General features: G+C 37.2%; 2 protein-coding genes across 14 annotated transcripts in view; both read left to right on the forward strand.

Annotated features, from left to right (window-relative positions):
- LOC123872276 (G-protein coupled receptor Mth2-like) overlaps positions 1-4,054 on the forward strand; it is a 38,612-nt gene extending 34,558 nt beyond the window's left edge. For all 13 annotated transcript variants that reach the window (XM_045916458.1, XM_045916471.1, XM_045916460.1 and 10 more), the window contains one exon: positions 1,440-4,054. Coding sequence is in view for 2 of the 13 variants with exons in the window: in XM_045916471.1 (XP_045772427.1) it covers positions 1,440-1,542 (103 nt within the window). In the remaining 11 variants the exon portion in view is untranslated. The remainder of the gene's footprint in view (positions 1-1,439) is intronic.
- Positions 4,055-6,954: 2,900 nt separating this feature from the next.
- On the forward strand, positions 6,955-19,962 carry LOC123872607 (G-protein coupled receptor Mth2-like). Its single transcript, XM_045916987.1, has 9 exons — positions 6,955-7,017; positions 7,536-7,698; positions 8,255-8,434; positions 10,618-10,696; positions 11,532-11,719; positions 12,029-12,203; positions 13,041-13,061; positions 18,175-18,351; positions 19,215-19,962. Exons 1-9 carry the CDS (start codon positions 6,955-6,957, stop codon positions 19,327-19,329), a joined length of 1,161 nt encoding a protein of 386 aa, XP_045772943.1. The 3' UTR covers positions 19,330-19,962.
- The last annotated feature ends 1,133 nt before the right edge of the window (positions 19,963-21,095 follow it).

A 21,095-nucleotide genomic window follows, 5' to 3' on the forward strand; every position in this document is an offset into this window, starting at 1 on the left:
TCGTTACACAGTGTAAGCTAGCATGGGACATGGACTGGTCAATGAATGCCTTAGAACTATTCATCCAGGTGTATAATGCGGCTTACTGGCATGTGGGAGTCTTTCAATAGCTTAGCATCCAAATTAAAACAGTCGCTCGCCTTTTTACTTCACAAATTCCACCTTGAGTTGGCAGGAGCTAATCCTCATGTTTATGCCAGTTACCTTTTTGGATCGGCTGAGTCGAATAAAACTGCTGCAGTCTACAAGTTAATGGTGATAGTCTATTGTCCTGTGTAACCAAGCCAATAAACCTTTAATTTAACCCTAACGCCTTATTTACTACATTCAGCTGATTTTAAAAGGCAGATTCTACATTAACCTCTACTTATGCTATTTAAAAATGCCCATTTCTTTTTAAAGAAATCGATTGGTGATTTTACAAACTTTACTTTAGCATCTAGTTTTCTTATAGCATCTAACTTGTAGTCTAGATTTATATTGAGCACAGTTTCTTCTCTACGCACTTGAGCTTTAATCATTAACATAATATTACGTAGATATATTTAGCTCGCAAATTAACAAAAGCTATTTTAGTGGCTTTAATGGTGACCAGCTGCCTTGGTGAAGGATTTTCTTGGTTCAGGTGGAATCTTAACTCAATAGATCAATGGCGGAAAGCCGTTCGCATTATAACGGCCTGCAAACTAATGATTTTATATTAAAACGACCTGCAAGACCCCGAGTAGTGAAAGTGCGTATGACATCACATTATTCAGCAACTCGAGTAGATCACATCAGGTGCGCTGACTTCTGCTAACCTGACTCTTATTTCTTTGGCCTCAAAGCTCGATATCAGATGGGATGTGTTGCTGGACATATTATAAAATACTAAGGCTGGTTGTCTTCTTGCGTTTTTTTTTTAAATTTGTTACGGACGTTATTCTGGAATCTATCCTGAATAACGATCTCTCTATAGTGTACTACACATAAGACGAGTCAAATTTTTTTGCGGACTGGAACTTGTTTTTCCTTACAATTTGTTTCCTATACTTATTTTGAGAGTTTCATAGGTAAAAAATCATTTAGGTACCTAAATGATTTTTTGTGTGAAATAGGCCGTCTATAGGTAAGTACTAATTTAGTTCAATGGCCCTGAAATGTGTAAATGAATCAAGTGATCAAAGCGAGCAGAAAATCAGCCGATATTATGTGATTTAATTTTGATAATATTTTGATTTTTTGTTGCCTCTGATCTGTCTTACCAAACACGAATCATTCAGATATTATAAAAACAAAGGGAATAGGCTGACTAGGCATTCTCTTGGCAAACGCATCCCATCTAAGGCCACAATATCATCACTTTCCATGAGATGTGATTGTGGTCCAGTGTATTAACGATTTACTATGACTAGTTATTATTATGTACTTACCTACTTGAAATAATTGTTCTTTCGCAGATACAAGCAAGTTCGAGGCGATCCCATGTCCAAGAGTCAATCTTCTACACGAACATTCTCAACCAGGGATGAAATAGGTCTCACTAAAACTGAATATAAATAAAAATTAACGACATGCTATTTTAGTATAATGTATAACTGCAGGTTTACTGCAGGTCAGACTGCGGCTGGTGCATGACAACTTGGTGCGTCAGTAATAGGCGATAACGTAGTCTTTGCCCTTTATACAAACATATTTTCGTGTCTGCCACAAAAAGCCACAAGACTTTTTTTTAATTTATTGATTAGAGCTTGGCTGCAATCAGACCTGTTGTTATTATTAAAACTATATATAACTTCTTGTAACATGCACGTATCGATAAAGTAATTTCAATTTTTTTTCTTACTAAATTAATAATTTATTATTTTTAGTAGCAAACTTTTTAATTCAGGCAAACTAAACCCTTAAAAAAGGATGCCCGGAGTGGCAACAATGATTCCAATTCCAATTATTATTCTCTTAAGATTTTTTTGTTGATTTAAATGTATAGAACAGGATTACTTACCTATTACTACTTAATAGAAGAGCTAGTAGTACGAGTAAAAAATATATACTGTACGAGCGAAGCGAGGGCAAATGTTTTACTTGCAATATTTTTCAACTAGTCTAGAAGTGGTAAATACCTATAGTTCATTATTTCATAAAATTAAATTAAATACCATGTTTTATTATAAATAAGTAAATAAGTCATATCCATCCTATATTATGAAAATCTGTAGTATCATAATTATAATCTCTAAGTTATCATAGTCATTTTTGTAATGCAAGTAGGATCTATCTACACGTATAGTGTAGGGAAGTATCAAAGATTATGTTTTTATATAAGTAAGTAAATTGTTTGTACTTAATTTTATTAGTAAAAATTTTAATCACAAATCAAGAGTTTTATATCGTTTTAGATTTATTTTTTATGTTTCAATAATTTTATGTCACAAATTAGGATTTTTTAGATTGTATTAGATTTATAAGATAAAGTTTTTAAAAGTTTTTATAAAATAAAGAAAAGTTTACCAATAAAGAAACCCTAAAAGTGATCGCACACTGCTATAAGAGACGTACCTACGCAACGCATTTTTCAATACATACAAGGAAAAATTTTAAAAAAATAAAAAACCCGACTGCCCTGCCATAGTGAATTTAAAAAAAAAATTACAGCCAGTGTCATTCGGGCTGATTATATAAGGATTCTAGCGATAACCTATATATATTCCATCATCTAAATCTGTTCAGGCATTTAGATGATGGAATAACTCACGTACATACACTGAGCCATGAACCCTGAAAATATTATATGGCTTGTTTAGGAAGTCGTATTATGGCATTCGTTTAAAAATACGAAAAATCATATTTTACTTGCTACCTATTCTATCTTACATCAGTGTCCGAACAATTTTACAGTATTTTATATACTTTACCGTCTATTGTAATATTGTAAAGGACTAGAGTGCTGGAAATGCAGTTACGAACCAGTACACATTGATCCAACATTTTCGGCCAATGTATTCGGCTAACGTTTATAGTTATACCACGAACTGATTGTTCATAAAAACATCAAAGAATCTTGGTAGAATTTGTAGAGTTGTACACGTTAGCGGTTAGCCGGTACTCGCCAAAACTTGGGCCAATGTGTACTAGAGTTTTATTATCCAAAGCAACAACTTTTATTAATGTCCGGTAATTCGGCTAAATATCATGACTTTATAATGTATTCATCCCTATTTACGGTTTCTATATGGAGCGCGATTGATGCAATTTAAACTTTTAAGTCAAATGCAATTCAGAAATGCCTTATGTGTAGGTATAAGAAGTAAAATAGGTACTCAAATAAGTATGTACTTAGGTGAAATAAAATCATTTAGTAAATAAGTAGACATAAGTTAATGATCTCACAAGTGTAATGCATTTTTCACAATTTCATACACAAATACTTTTTTTTTTAATTTGTCACGCAGAAATTTATTCTGAATAAGTACAAAATACTGAGATTGTAATCGCGCAGATGTATAGATCATCAATGCACATTAATGTAAAATGGAAATATTTTGCATAATATTACAATTTATAGCTAAAGACACTAATATGTTCTTTAACTTCTTTAGAATCATTTTGATACGAGTAGATTGATGAAAGTCGGTGACACGCCCTCTCTTACATACCATATTTTATGATACTTTATTTAGAATTCTGTAGTCTATTGCGCAGTATTCGCCCAACGTCGTTTCTACTCGTAAGAGCCTTATACACATTGCTCCAACGCATTAGGTCAATACACTCGGTGATTGTGACTGTGTTATTTGCTGCATGTGACTAGCACCGGTCAACTGCCGACTTTTGTAAGTTTCCAATTTAACGCAATTTGGAAATCACTCATTAACCTGCATTTGCCGAATGTGTTGGGACCGTTGAGTCAATGTGTGCTGGAGCCATTATTATCTCAAATTATTATTTGTTCAAATAAAGGTAGCTAGGTGCTTTACCATAATTATTATTATTAATAGATGATACACACATGATTAGTAATTATATTTATACACTATCAAGTATCAACTATGATTAAATGTGACCTATAGACCTCTGGTGTTGTTTTTCTTATTTAATACTTACTAGCTGACCCATCCCCCGATTACACATTGGGGTCCCAAGTTGCTAAAATAACGACCTCGCATTAGAAAGCGCAGCGTTGGCAAACCCCCCACTAGATGTGCAGGCAATATTAAATGATTTGCCGTGAAAACGTAGAAGCCAGACAGACACGCTCTCGCATTTATAATATTAGGATGGATTATAGAGCTAAAATGACGAATGAGATCTCAAAATGTATGCGTTTGGGTGATTTCGAGTAATAAAACACCGGTTGATGAAATATTATTTGTCCTAAACGAGCAACCGAATTTACCTACTTCATTTAAATAATGATCACTTTCCTCTAACCTTATACATATAGAGTTCGAATATCTAATTAGTATAGAATATTATTATAAAGCTTGGTAGGTATTGCGACAGTTTTGGCTCGGCAAAACCGCAAAGTTTTTGAGGCCAATTATATTGCGTATCGTAATGAGTGTGTGCGCAAAAACAGGTACACTTTCTATTTCCTTATTCTCATATTGCGATGGGACGGCATTTCGACACAAACGGAAAAAGTTTAGGTGCGGGCCAGTATGCCCATTGGACTGTGAAGCACGAAAATGTAAACAGCCAACTTCGCAACATCACGTTTCTGAGGATTTCTTGACAGAGAACCCAAAATTTTTTGTTGCGACCCGGGACCCGCAGCCATATAAGCTAGCGACTAAAACAGTCATCCAGTTGTCTGTCTGTTCGTCTGTCCGTCCGTGAAAATAACATAAAGTAGTGACACAATAACACCTATTTTATTGTGAAACAATTGGAGCTATAAAGTTGTTTTTTTTTTCATATTTATAGAAATTTGTAAAAAAAATATATATTCAAACTAGCCGATGCCCGCGACTTCGCCCGCGTGGATTTAGGTTTTTGAAATCCCGGGGGAACTCTTTGATTATTCGGGATAAAAAGTAGCCTATGTGCTAATCCAGGATATTATCTATCTCCATTCCAAATTTCAGCCAAATCCGTCCAGTAGTTTTTGCGTGAAGGAGTAACAAACATACACACACACACACACACACACACACACACACATACAAACTTTCGCCTTTATAATATTAGTGTGAAGTACGATAATAAACTTTTACAAGTACCTGCTTATTTCTAAATCGTCAAATAATAAGTATATCTATTCTACCGAATGTCATTTATAACAAAGACGAACCCATATTTCAATTTCAGAAAAACATATTTCAGGGTAGGTATAGGTAAGTAGGCATATTAGGCATACCCACTTAAACAGATTATGAAAAGCTGGAGTCTATAATAAATTGTGTATCCCCTTGAAGAGTAGTAGGTACCTCGATGAATAGCTGATATACTATTTCAAAATCATTGTGATGTTACTGAAATTCAGTGGAATACCTAGACTTTCGAAAAAACTGCCGTTTACGAAATATAAATGACTGAAGTTGAACTTTTACGTGAGTTGGATGTCATAATATCCTTCAAACTCCTAAACTACCTTACCTTGTTACCTGTTATGTATTGTGCCAAAGCCATGATGATTCAAACTTCTTAGTCGCTGATCGTTTCTCCCTGTGATAGGGTAATGCACGAAGAAACTTTTAGCTTTTACAAAATAACGAAGGTCTAGCCCTCACAGGCTCTCTCTTTATTCTGACACGCACTTACTAAGTTTTAGATTTGAATTCTAAATGTACCTAACTGAAAAGGAAAATTCTGTCGGTCGGTGTTAAAATTATAATACTGTGACAGTATTTAATTTACATTTAGCCACACAGTACATAAATTATGTGTTCCAAATTATTCCTTGTTATAATTTTCGTAATAGTGTTATCATCGAGAAGTATATTTGCAACACCTAAAGTACTCAGTCGGAATGTCGATCGAACAAAAGAAAAAAAGTGCATCCCGAAATGTTGTGAGCGAGGGGAATATTTGAACTCCACATCCATGCAATGCGTTACCTCTGATAAGATATATGATTTTAACAGTATGCCAATTTATGAGGCTTATAATGACAATACTACTAATGGAACTCTAAAACTAATAGATAAAAAATTGAGTGATATCTGTTCTTATCTCGTGCCTGGAGGCATGTTCGAAAAAATTGGCCACGACAAATTATTCAATGATAGCAACCCTTTAATTGGAGAGGAAAACGATATGCAATCATATTTGACTGAGGTTTGAATGTTTTTACATCTAGGTATTTTTCAGTTTCCGTGTATATACTATATTATATAGATAAGAATTTATAGAAATGATGCAAAGGTTTTCCAGACTTTTATCTAGAGTTTTGCCATAGTCAAATAATGATTTGAAAGTTTTGACCTGGGTTCTTATTCCAAGGTTTTGACTGTTCTTTTTGGGAAATGATGCCTTTTTAGTAAGTTAGATAACTATACCAAGTGGGGTATCATATGAAAGGGCTTTACCTGTATATTCTAAAACAGATTTTTATTTATTTTTATGTATAATAGTTTTAGATTTATCGTGCAAAATGATGGAAAAAATACCTGAGTACGGAAGCCTTGGTGCGCGAGTCTGACTCGCACTTGGCCGATTTTTTAACAAAGTCAAGAAGCCAGCTTAGGTTAAAACACAAATTACGCAAAGGAATTCCAGGCATAACACTGGGCTAAATAAGGATAAGCGCCAGTTTTTGGGTAACCTGATGCGTGGATCTGAATTTCTGGGGCAGTAATTGTGTTTTTTTATTCATTTTATAAGCACACGCTTGACCACATTCACACCTGATGGAAAGTGATGATGTAGCATAAGATTTAACGCGTTTACCTAGAAGCTGCCTATTAGTACTCGAATTGTAGTTGGTTGGATTAGCCATGCGTAGGTATGTCGCAAAACGTTTCATGCGTGAATATGGAATGTCGACGATATAAGGATGGAAACTCACCCGAAGTCTTGCAATATGGTGGTAAAAAGGTGAGGGAGAAAATATCGACATGAGTACACTGTCCGAAATATATCCTATAAGAATCTAGATACAAACATACATACATACATAGACTGCTAAAATCATAACCCCTTCCTTTTGGCTTTGCCGCAGTCGGATAAAAACCGATAAGCAGGCAACCTTACGGCAGTGATCGAGACTTTGAAGTTTCGCCTCTGAGTCTCCTAGCCTTATTAGACTATACCCGCGACTTCGTTCGCGTGGATGTACTTAGGTTTTTTAAAATTCCCGTGGGAACTCTTTGATTTTCCGGGATAAAAAGTAGCCTATGTGCTAATCCAGGGTATAATCTATCTCCATTCTAAATTTCAGCCCAATCCGTCCAGTAGTTTTTGCGTGAAGGTGTGAGTAACAAACATACACACACACACACACACACATACAAACTTTCTCCTTTATAATATTAGTGTGATGCTCCTAACTCGACAATCAACGGCATCTAGAGTACTAATTAGTACTTAGGTCTAATGTATAAAACTTTTTTCAGACCGCGGAGGTGTACTTACTCTCGGACAACTGGATTTTTGTTTCCAACTTTTGTCTCGAATTCGTGGTTAGCTCAGAAGATGATGAACCGAAGCCCCGAATTGTATCAATAACACCAGTAACATTTGTACCGCCAGACAACAAGTCTGTTATAACTTTTTACTGTGAGTATACCTATATTATTAAGTATTTTTAACATTAATAAGTACTTTTAGTAATAAGTATTTTTTTATGATTGAAAATATTACAATAAAACGTAAAGCTCTTATTGAACTTAAAAGCCTCAATAGTTCAACGGTTGAGGAGCGGACCGAATTCCGAAAGGTCGGCGGTTCAAACTCCAGCCACAATATTTCATACGTTTTCCAGGCCTTACAATATCTTCAGTGTTCATGGTGTTGGTTTATAACTTTTTACTGTGAGTATACCTATATTATTAAGTATTTTTAACATTAATAAGTACTTTTAGTAATAAGTATTTTTTTATGATTGAAAATATTACAAAACTTTTTACTGTGAGTATACCTATATTATTAAGTATTTTTAACATTAATAAGTACTTTTAGTAATAAGTATTTTTTTATGATTGAAAATATTACAATAAAACGTAAAGCTCTTATTGAACTTAAAAGCCTCAATAGTTCAACGGTTGAGGAGCGGACCGAATTCCGAAAGGTCGGCGGTTCAAACTCCAGCCACAATATTTCATACGTTTTCCAGGCCTTACAATATCTTCAGTGTTCATGGTGTTGGTTCTTCTCGTCTACATTGCATTGCCCGAACTGCGTAACCTTGGGGGAATGATCCTGATGGCTTACATAACCAGTTTATTGATATCCTTCATTTTGCTGGCTATGATGCAGAGAATTGCATTCCCAAAACCGTTGTGTATTTACAAGAGTAAGTAGTTTTGAAATTATTTTTACCCGACTACCTACGGAAAAGCCAAAGGCAGGGTTATGATTTTCGCAGTCTATGTATGTATGTATATAATAATATAATAATTTTCTTTATTTAGGGTAAAAACCCAAAAAAGTATACAAGAATGAAATAATAATATTGTATAATAATACAAACATTATTTAAATTAAATTCAAAATAGCACACTGGAGGTGAGCAATTTTGAGCTATTTTCGGTTTAAATCTCGATGCATCAACCTCCAATGTGCTATTATAGGACTGCGTAGGTCCTGGCCTACCACCTGGAGGATGCTGTTATCAGAGCCACGCAATCTTTCCCAGAAGGAAGATATCCGCGTCCTGATAACAGCAAAGAAATCGGGCATTCCCGCCTCGGCGAACATGCTCGATGCGCTGCAGTATCTTGGAAGCTTCATAAGGATGCGGTATGCATCATTATATTGCACCCTTATGGTGCTAAAGGACGCCCTCTTGTACCGGTACCATAACTGACAGGTATAAAAACACTGGCAGTAAGCCCTGAAGAGGGTGCCCTTTACTTCTTTACTGCATTTAGAAAATCTGCGCGCGAGCATGTTGCACCGAACCGACAATGCCCGCCTTTCTCGCTCCATGTCAAGATCGTCCTTACGATCGTCAGTCACGATGTGGCCAAGATATTTGAACTGCCTAAGGACCCGAACTGCTGTCCCGTCCAAAAACACTTCGAGAATCCTCTCCGGACCCTTCCCTGCTTTAAAAATCAACATTTCAGTCTTCAAGACATTGTACTTCAGTCCGTGAGATTTAGCATAATTCTCACAGACTGACAGTAACTTTCTGAGACCTTTGACCGACGGGCTAAGGAGCACCATGTCGTCCGCATAGCTTAGGTTGTTAAAGCAAACACCATCGATATGGCAGCCGACTCCAGTGCTCCTCAGGCCACCGATCAGGTCATTGACGTACACATTAAAAAGATCCGGAGAGGTCAGTCCGCCCTGACGAACCCCGCACTCTGATCTGTAGGCATCAGAGGTCGTGTCGCCCCACCTTACGTGATTTGTTTGTCCCCCATACCAGTATCTCAACACCTCTACCACTGATTTAGGGACACCTGAGCCGCGCAATTTGCTCCAGAGGATTTCATAATTCACTAGATCAAAAGCGCGGCTCAGATCCAGAAAGCAAGGTTATAGGCAAAGTATAGGTTTGTATTTATATATGTTCCACCGTAGCCTTGACCTGACGGACGTTACACCCAAAAAAGTGGGGGTCTACAAAAAATTTCTTTGCTATTTTATCGAATGGGATATCAAATGAAAGAGGAAAAAATTCTGAGTTCATAAATATAAATATGGTATTAAAAAAATCTTAGATTAAAACTCTCGGATAACCTCTACGCGTGTCTCTAACATGTGTACTTTGAACATATGGTTTTGGGAGGACATTCCAATAATTTGTTAAAATCATTTAAATGACACCTGCTTTTTCCTGACCGACGCTTACAACGTACAACAAACGTAATAGTTCGGTTTTCATTTGATAAAATTTTGTAGACACATTCTAGAAACAAATAATATCTGTGTCTGACGTTTACCACTGTCAGATTTTTCGTCCAAATGTGTAATTTCAAAGTTCTTCTTCATGTGCATCTCTTTTACTAAAGGTCAGCAGTCAGTTATTCAAACTTCTTAGCTACAACGGTAAATTAAACAGAATAATAGATTTAAGGAAGCATTAAGTCCCTAAATACTTAGGCACTTAATGCTTCCTAGATCTATTATTAATGCTTCCTTAAATCTAAGCTTTTTATGGCTTAAAGAATGATTAGTGCATACGCACTGATCATTCTTGAAGCCCTAAAAAAGCAGAGCTTTTCAGTGTGTGCCAAAGTAAGGTAACCAGCTAGGAATTGTTAGTGACTTAGCACAACATAACGATAATTGCATCTGAAGATTTTTCCTACTATATTATGCAAAAAATGCCTCTAGAGTCTAGACTTCTAGAGAGTTATTTTTTTTTATTCACTATAGGCAAGCGCTTGACCACAATCACACGTGATGGAAAGTGATGATGTGGCCTAAGATGGGACGCGTTTACCTAGAAGGTGCCTATTCAGTCTTGTTTTAAAGTTGGTGTTTATCCAAAACAAGTTATTACTTACTACTTTATTGTTTCAGCTGCATTACTTTACTTTGTTTTATTGGCATCATTCTGCTGGATGAATATTATGTCGGTTGACATTTGGTGGACTTTCCGGTAAGTCGAAAGCTTTGTATCCATTTCAGTAACTAGTCGTAATTTAAACAACACCAACTACCCAGGCAAAAAAACGGTCAAGTGCGAGTCGGACTCAGCCATGAAGGGTTCCATACCATCGTAAAAGATATACAGGCTACAGCTAACACCTTTATCAAGAACTCTGCAAGTTATTAACAGTCTGCGCCATCTATATTTGATTTAGTGAATTAAATTTTTCGTGAACACATGTTAATTTTTTTTGTATGATAAAACCAGAAATTTACGGTTTTCGGATTTATTCCTTTACTTGTGTTTTGAGACCTACCTACCTGCCAAATTTCATGATTCTAGGTCAACGAGAAGTACCCTATAGGTTTTATTGACAGACACGACAGATGGACAGACAGACCGACAGATAGACAAACAACAAAGTGATCCCATAAGGGTTCCGTTTTTCCTTTTGAGGTACGGAACCTAAAAACGAACAAAGATTTTGTTTCCACATGTATGGTGAAATTTTTAAATGCCGGCATATAGATCTTTTCCACATGTATGGTGAATTTTTTAAATGCCAGCATATTTTTTTTTTCAAAAGAATGATAGAAAACTTGGGATAGTGAAAGGATTCTAACAATACCCCGTATGTTTAAATCTGTTCAGTAAGTTAGAAATGATAGTTGGATAATGAAACCCACCGTACTCTGTAGTGGGCCCCTGCGCTGATGGATTGATCATGAATCATGATGATGATGAAAAAAATATACGAAAACTAAGTTCGTACAACTGTTTATAAATGCTTAGATCAGCCTGAAACTAGAACGGATGAATCTCACATCTGCTTTTTTTTATGCAGGGGGTACGCGAAAGCCAGACCAATTCACAGAAGAGGAGAACGCTTTAAGTTTTTCATGTATTGCATCTACGGGTGGGGACTGCCTGGGATCATGACTATCGTATTGGTAGCCATGAACGAAGCTAATAATTTACCGTCTCACATTATCAGACCTCGCATACCTGACGGAGGGTGTAATTTTCTTGAAGGTAAGTATAAGTTTTTTTATAACAGTACCTAATAGAATATTAATTCTTTTTTAAAGCATTTTTAACTCCCGATCCAAAAAGAGGAGTGTTATAAGTTTGACGTGTGTATTTGTGTAGGTATCTGTGTTTCTGTCTGTGGCATCGTAGCTCCTAAACTAATGAACCGATTTTAATTTAGTTTTTTTGTTTGAATGGTGGCATAATCCAAGAATATCGGTTCAGCCGTTTGAAAGTTATCAGCTCTTTTCTAGTTACTGTAACCTTCACTTGTCGGGGGTGTTTTTAATTTACACTTGTAAATTATTATAGATGAACCAAGAAATGTGTACCTGTACATACCTATGACAATCCTTATTCTGAGCAACTGGGTGTTTTTCCTGATGACAGCCTACAACATCAGACGGTTGATGCGAGGCACTGGTATTCTGAGCTCTGATTCTAAAGCTGCTGGCAACCCTACTGCTCACCGGAAACAAAAGCTCAGGTACAGAACTTATTAAGATAATATCTTATTACAGCAAATGGGAAATACATCAAGGCAAAGGCCAAAACAGCTGCCTAAAACTTGGCATCCTGCGGAGTGATTCGCTCAGTGTCTAACACTGAGAGATACCAAGCCACCAAGTTCATGGGACATTAGTTGGTTCTACATTGCTGCTCTATTGGATTAAAAATAAATGTCGAATGAGCTCAGTGGCTATAATGTAGTGACTTTTGCAAAAAAATTACACACTAAGTTAACGAGTCCGTTGCGTAATTTAAAAGATCTAAGCGTATATAGGGACACGCGGCGGGAAGTGTTATGTAGAGATGATTGTCACCAAGTGCAAGCCTACCTCGCAGTAAAAAAACCGGCCAAGTGCGAGTCAGACTCGCGCACCGAGGGTTCCGTACTCGGGTATTTTTTCCGATATTTTGCACGATAAATCAAAAACTATTAAGCATAAAAAAAAAAATCTATTTTAGAATGTACGGGTAAAAGCCCTTCCTTATGATACCCCACTTGGTATTAGTTATCTTGTTTTGAAAACTGAAACACGTTTAAATATTTTTTCTGTGATGTAACCATCTTACGGTTTTCGGATTTATTCCGTTACTTGTGCTATAAGACCTTCCTACCTGCCAAATTTCATGATTCTAGGTCAACGGGAAGTACCTATAGGTTTTCTGGACAGACACGACGGACGGACGGACAAACAGACAGACAACAAAGTGATCCTATGAGGATCCTGTTATTCCTTTTGAGGTACGGAACCCTAAAAAGCTGAACATTCAGTTCCTCATTGATAAAAAGTTTCAAATTATATGTTTTTTTTTTCAGATTGATGGTTTACGTTAAGCTGTCTGTACAGGTATTTTTGTACAGATATTTGATGTATATATAGCGCCGTGTTCTCTACCAGGGTAGTAATAAAAACAAAAGAAATGAACACTAAAAAAAATATATATTATAATTCACAATTTTAAGTTACAATTTGTAAACGTCAACATGATACAACGGGCTAGATGCAACTAACCAAACTCGCTACGGCTCACACGTCGTAGCTCGAAAATGCCTATTTACTAGTGCCTCTACATCACACCACCCCAAATTTTTATCTTAATAAAAATTAAACAAATACGAATTTCTGCAACCTTAATTTTATTTCACAATATTCGTTCTTCATTTTTCGACAACCCTAGCAATGTTTCCGATCCGCTTACCCAACAAATCATAATTTAAACACGTCACCCAGTTAAAGTGTTCCTTTGATTCGATGCATGGTACATCTCTTAACACATCATACTTGAGATGAGGTCACTACAACTTGAGCGGGTGGCGACGGGGTCGCTGTGGCAATACCACGTTCAATTGTTGCTATTCCTACGCCATTCAGCCTTCGTTGCACTCAACGCTTCGAATGTTGGTTACATTACATTTTACATTTACACACTATCCAATAAATTATAACAATCGTCAACCACTCTAACACTCCCAATAATAAGGTTTAGTTATGTTTTCTAATAAAAAATAATATATGCGGATCGGGACCATTTTACAATACTTATTTCGTAATACTTGTTGCTTAATTACTAGTTGATACTCAAATTATTCTACTGATACCTAACGGGCGTTTTGCTGACTCTCCCACTCCGAGTAGTACGGATTGTATGAGTCGGCAAAACGTCATCGTCGCTAAATCTACATTTTTTCTTACATGTCGTTTCAACCAGCGTTTGTCGTGGATTTTTGATATCCAGGACAAAAGCCGGTTTCAACCTGTCAATTGAAATTAGTGCTTGTCTATTGGGTAACTGTACTAAGTATGCTTTTTCCAACCGCTTTATGACGTCATAGGGACCGTCATACGGTGGTTGCAGACACTTACGCATTACATCGTTTCTAACAAAAACTTTTTTACAGTCTTTTAAGGCAGGGTGCACAAAAATAGTTCGAGAGTCTCTCTGTGTCTCGGGTTTCGGTCTTAAATTACTAATTACCTGTTTCAACTGCTTTAGGTACTCCTCACCGTCCGTTATCTTACTATCCGATGGTTCGAAAAATTCTCCAGGGAGCCTCAGAGTTCGCCCGAAGGTTAATTCCGCAGCACTTACCCCTGTGTCACTGCGTGGTGCTGCACGCAGTCCCATCATAATGGTGTGCATTTCTTCAACCCACGACCTATTGTCCTTTAATCTCGCCATTAAGGCGGCCTTAAAACTACGATGCCATCGTTCGATCATGCCATTACTTTGTGGATGGTACGGTGTCGTCCTAAACTTATGAACCCCTAAATATTTCATTAACTGTCTAAAGAGACTGCTTTCAAATTGCTTTCCTTGATCTGAACTCAAATTAATAAAACACCCATGTCTAGTAATCCATCCTTCATACACGAGTTTGGCTACTGTCTTCGCACAAATATCTTTAATTGGAAATGCTTCCGGCCAACCTGTTTCTCTATCGATCATTGTAAGACAATACCTGTAGCCTTCCTCTGAAATAGTGAATGGACCTGTAATGTCAATGTGTAAATGACACATTCTATCTACTTTTGCAAATTGCCCTAAAGGTGACATAGTGTGTCTGTGAACCTTTGCTTTTTGACACTCTATGCACGACCTAGCCCAAATACCTATATCTTTATTCATCCCAGGCCAAAAATAATTATTAGTTACCATTTTCCTTGTTGTTCTAATGCCAGGATGACTTAGGTTATGTATTGTTTCGAATGCGATACGCCTAAACTGTTTTGGTAAGTAAGGCCTAGCCTTATCGCCTCGCAAGTTACAAACAATCGGCTTATTTACACTCGGCAAGTCAATTTTTATTAGTCTCGTATTACCGTTTTTTGTTCCTAACAATTCTGTGAGCTCTTTGTCGTTCGCTTGCGCAATAGCCACTTCTGTGAAGTCAAGTACAGACGGGCACGAAATTGTTTCAACGCGCGATAACGCGTCCGCGGGCGCGTTCTCTTCGCCTTTTGTATAGCGTATATCCGTCGTGAACTCACTAATAAATAATAACTGACGGGTCCTTCGCGGCGTTTCTTTACTACTACTTAGCTTTTTAAACGCAAACGTTAACGGCTTATGATCTGTATACAAAACGAGATCTCTACCTTCGAACATGTTCCTAAAATATTGCACTGACAAATAAAGCGAAAGTAACTCCCTGTCGTAGGTACTGTACTTTTGTTGCGTGTCAGTCAATTTTTTTGAAAAATAACCTAATGGAACCCATTCGTTATTTACTCTTTGTTGCAATGTGCCTCCAACGCAAGTATTTGACGCGTCTGCCATTATAGCAAGCACTTGACCTGTTATCGGATACGCTAACAAAGCAGCGTTCTGTAAATTCAACTTGCATTGTTCGAAAGCTTGAACAGCACTTTCTGTCCACACTATACTACTTTTGTCACGTTTCTTTGCTCCGTGAAGATACTTATTTAATTCAGCTTGATATTCGGCTGCCTGAGGCAAATGACTTCTATAGAAATTTACCATGCCTAGAAATCTACGAAGTTCCTCTACCGTTTTCGGTCTGGGAAAGTCTACAATGGCTTGGACCTTGCTTGGCAACGGCCTTAAGCCACTGGCTGAGACCTCATGACCCAGAAACTCAACTTTATCCTGCGAAAATGCACACTTTGCTAAATTAATAGTTAGCCCAACTTGTTGTAATCTTTCAAAAACGGTCTCTAAATGTTTTTCGTGGAGCGAACTATTTTCACTAGCTATTATTAAATCATCTAAGTATGAAAAAACAAATTCAGTTTTATAATTCGCGCAATCCGGGTTATTTTGTTGAAAATTTGCCTCTAAATCCTGTAAAACATAATTATTCATGAAACGTTGAAATGTTTGTGCTGCGTTTCTTAAACCGAAAGACATACATGGCCATTCAAATAAACCAAAAGGTGTAATGATTGCTGTTTTCTCCACGTCATCCTCTGCTATCGGAATAAAATGATACGCTCGGTTAATATCAATCCTGCTAAATACTTTCTTATCGGCTAAAATAAACGTAAAATCCTTTATGTGAGGAATTGGGTATCTATCAGGCTTCGTAATTGCATTCAGCGCTCTATAGTCTCCACACGGCCTTATATTACCATCTTTTTTAGGTACAACGTGTAGAGGACTCGCCCACGCACTCTTTGACGGGCGGCAAATACCCATTTCCTGCATAAGGCGAAATTCTTCTCTTACCTTTTTAAATCGGTCCGGCGGCAGTGGCCTTGGGCGCGCATGCACCGGAGGTCCTGAAGTCTCGATGTGGTGTCTTACGCTGTGACGTGGTGGTTCTTTGAACGTCGCTGGCATTGTCAATTCTGGAAACCTACTTAGAAGAGAATAACATGGATGCGACTCGGCTATAGTAAAAATAGATGAATGCTCCGAGTTTACTATAGTGGAAATTACATACATGTTAGTTTCTTTATCTAACAATCGTCTGTTTCTTAAGTCTACTAACAAATTATACTTAGCTAAAAAATCCGCTCCTAAAATGGGTTGTTTAACGTCGGCTATTACAAAAGTCCACTTAAACGCACGACGCAATCTTAAATTTAACACTAGAGTCTTTGTTCCGAAAGTCTGTATTTCACTACCATTCGCGGCATAAAGTTTGTATTTATTATTCATTGCACTGTCACACACTGATTTATAACTTTTAGGCAACACTGAAATGTTCGCACCTGTGTCTATTAAATAACGTATGCCATTGTCTTTATCCGTAATACATAAACGGTGGTTCCCAAATTCGACGCAGGTACCCACCGGTTCCACCTGCATCTTCACTAGTTTTCCTGCTTATTCCAGGTGCACGGCTGTTCGCAGCGATTAGCTCTCTGCCTGTATCTAAAATGATGCACGCAGAGCCAGTCCGGGCTATCCGGGGTACGTCTGGACCTGCTGTCCTCTCGTCCTCGGGAACGCGAACGACCACGGAACCCTCCGCGACCTCGCCTGCCTCGCCAACTGTGTCTGGACCTGTCCAGCTGGTCCAACCTCGCATGGATCCTGGCTATTTCAGCTGCCATTGACGAAGTTCCTGGTACCGCCTCCTTAACTGCCACTTCTGCTATCAGTTGGGACTTCATAGTTTCCATTACTTTGTCAGCAATCACGGCTAGTCTGTCTAGATCTTTGGCTTCTGTCGCAGCCAGAACGCCTCGTGCTGCTGCTGGTAGCAGATTCTGCCATAAAACGCTTAGGGTCTCATTACTAATTTTACCCCTTGCCAGATCCTGCATCTTTCGGAGGAGGTGGCTGGGTTTCTGATCACTCAGTTCCATCTCCCCGATGAGCTTCTGTATTTGGCGGTTCTCCGACTCTTCATATATGTTCAGCAACCTTTCTTTAAGTACCTCGTACTTACTCTCCTCCGGAGGATTGATGAGGATGTCCGTCACTTGTTGTATGACATCCTTACCCAGCTTGGATACCACTATATTATACTTCGATGCGTCTCCTTGTTTTTGTGGTGCCAGTATTGCTTCCAGCTGGATAAACCAGACCCTAGGTTGGTCGGTCCAAAACTCCGGGATCTTCGACGTGATAGATATCGACGCTAGATGCGTGTCTTCATCCATCACTACTGTCGTAGGTTGCGCCATTTTTAAAGTTTTTTAGTTTTTCACTTCCTTACACGTGTTAATTTGAGTTGCCCTAGCTTACGTTACTTTACTTTATTTTAATTAAGAAAATTAACACGCGCTACCCTGGTAGTTCAAAGTCCGAGTCACCAATGTACAGGTATTTTTGTACAGATATTTGATGTATATATAGCGCCGTGTTCTCTACCAGGGTAGTAATAAAAACAAAAGAAATGAACACTAAAAAAAATATATATTATAATTCACAATTTTAAGTTACAATTTGTAAACGTCAACATGATACAACGGGCTAGATGCAACTAACCAAACTCGCTACGGCTCACACGTCGTAGCTCGAAAATGCCTATTTACTAGTGCCTCTACACTGTCCGTTATAATGGGCGTCAGTTGGCTGTTTGAAACACTGAGTATCACGGTCGGTAAAAACCACTTCCTGTGGCAGATCTCTGACATATTCAATATGTTTATCGGCGTTACAATATTTCTCATCTTTGTGTTCAAGAAGAAAATATACTATAAACTCAAGGTAAGGTAAGTGAGATCATCATCATAATCCAGATACCCAGGCGCGAATCCAAATTCCAGACCTCAAAAAAGGTTGTGGTCACATCCACCCGTAAATCGGCTGTGCGAGTTGAAGTATGATCGACATAGTGCATTCCTAGGAGAGAGTTTACAAATTTTTCAAAACTAGAATAAAAACCGACTTCAATAACCATAAACACTAAAAAGTAAAAAAAATAAAATGTTTTTACACGTGTTTATGTATCGAGCTTGGCTTCGACACACGACCATGTGTCTTGACGAACCTACAAAGGAGATGTTTACAAAACATTCAAAAATAAAATAAAAACCGATTTTGAAATCGGGTATACTCGCTCGTTATTGATAACGAGCGAGTATACCCGAGTATAATAAAGCGAGTATAATAGAGCGAGTATATGCGAGTATAATAAAAGAAATTAGAAATCAAAGCATGAAGCTCGCCCGACTTTTTTCAAGCCATTACCCAAGGCCATTACACCGATCGCGAGCAATTTACTCTTATCCGTTGAGGAGTTCCGAAGATAGTCTTCACCAAAATTAATCACCAGCGACTCTCTGTGACTCGTTTGATGTAATCTGACCACCTAGTGGGCGAGTCTTCAACTTTAGACCATGCTTCTAAAAATTATAGGATTGGTTTTAATAATTAAAAAAATCGACCAAGTGTGAGTCAGACTCGCGTAGTCGGATATTTTTCCGACATTTTGCACGATAAATCAAAAACTGTTTTGCATAATAATAAATAAAAATCTGTTTTAGAATGTACATGTAAAGTTCTTTCATATGATACCCCACTTGGTATAGTTATCTTACTTTGAAAATTGAAACACATTTTAATTTTTTTCTAGGTTCTACGAATTGTGCACTCATTCGCATAAAGAAAACTCAATACAAATGACAACTAAGAACAGGACCTCAGAATCAAACAGCCAATCAGCTCTGTCTCGCACATCACAACTCTAGGGTACATATACCTCTGACTTGGACTAAACTTACTAACTTAAGGCATATGGACATAGGATACAAAATAGATCGTCCAGATCGATATGGAGATGGGCAGGGCATGTCCCTAGGACTACAGATGACCATGACGAATGGAGACCGAGTATCGGAAAGACAAAAAAAAAACAGTTTCGTTAGTCCGACATCGCCAAGCTTGCAGGAAAAACTTGGAGGAGGCTCGCCCAACACCAGTAAGAATAGCTTGCATATGAAGTAGCCTATGTCGAACAATGGATAAATAAAGACTGTACTTGACAGAATACTCGTAATGCTTGAAATTATAAGAATGCACCGGACAATTTCCGAAGTATAGCTACCCTATGCGAGAAGCTATTATCTAGAATAGCGATAATGTTACTTAGTGAGTACTGTATAATATATAACCTGTTTTCCTGTTTGTACTACTATTAGAAAACCTATATTTTCAAAAATCATTCGATATTCAATTCGGAAACATAGACTCGTTTGTGATTGGTTAGTTACTGAAAATGGTTAACGCTCACTGACTTTCTCTCTTTGTCATTTGTGTGGGATTATATAACAAAGAGAGCCCTATATTAACTTCTCTCCGTGGATAAAGTACAGACAGTAGATCACTAAAATGTGCGTGCTCATGCGTGCTAAAGAGATTTTTTTTAACACAGACGAAATGCCGACGAATTAATATAATGCACTCAAAGAAGGCATATTATTTTAAATCGTTTTAGTTACGTCATTCAACATAATAACATAGTCATAGCGGCCGCTATATCACCGCTATTCTAGGAAACCAGAGCTTTAGATACTTTATTTTTCCTATATTTTAAAAGTCAGCCAATGTACTGCTGCAAGCATTTTACTATTTACCGTAATAAATATTTCTTTCGAATAAACCAATTTGTACAAATACCTACTTACGTGTTTGATTTAAATAGAACCTAAATATACCCAAGTTGTATAAAAAGAAAAGTTCTGACTCACTCACTGACTTAATCATCAACGTTCAACCCCAAACCCGTAGAAAGCTGAAATTTTGCAAGGAGGTTCTCTTTATAATGTAGACAAGCAATAAAAGGTCCAGAGATTTTTCAAAATTGCCATGGAAACGAAGCCGGGGTTAGTCACTAGTTATTAATAATGTTTATTGAAGAATAATTATTATTAGTAGGGAAAATACTAATAACTAATAAACATGCCAATTAGTCATAGGACTTTAGGTGCTCGGCAGAGTGTGAACCAAGTTCTGCAGCTATACAACCAACTGCACAAAACTCTAAATAATGTGCAGCAGGTGATAATATTCGTACCTTCCAGGTACAGAAGACACACTGCAATGACGTTTAACTAAATAGCGACTCTAGTTCCGATGCAATAAATTGCAATTCAGCTCGCACAGCGCTGTGGTCTAAAATTAACAAGTGGCTCTCTTTCTATTGTGTGAACTGTCATATACTTCAAATCTTAGAAACATAGAAACTAAGATTTGAAATTGAAGGCAAAAGCTAGTAAATTACATTAAAAATAATGTTTTTAGTAGCTGATAACTGGCAATGCAAAAGAGCTTTGAAATATTTATTGCATTACAGAAATATTTATTAAAAGTTAGATAAGATAAAAATTATAATTTAGTATCTCTCGAAGTTTCAAGGATTTAACAACGCTCTAAATATATTTGTAACGAACAAACGAAGCGAACTTGGCTTATAATATTGTTTCCTTCAATCTGTTTATGTTTCAGGAAATATTAA

This window comes from Maniola jurtina, chromosome 15 (assembly GCF_905333055.1).
Source record: "Maniola jurtina chromosome 15, ilManJurt1.1, whole genome shotgun sequence".
NCBI classification, from domain to species: Eukaryota; Metazoa; Arthropoda; class Insecta; order Lepidoptera; family Nymphalidae; genus Maniola; species Maniola jurtina.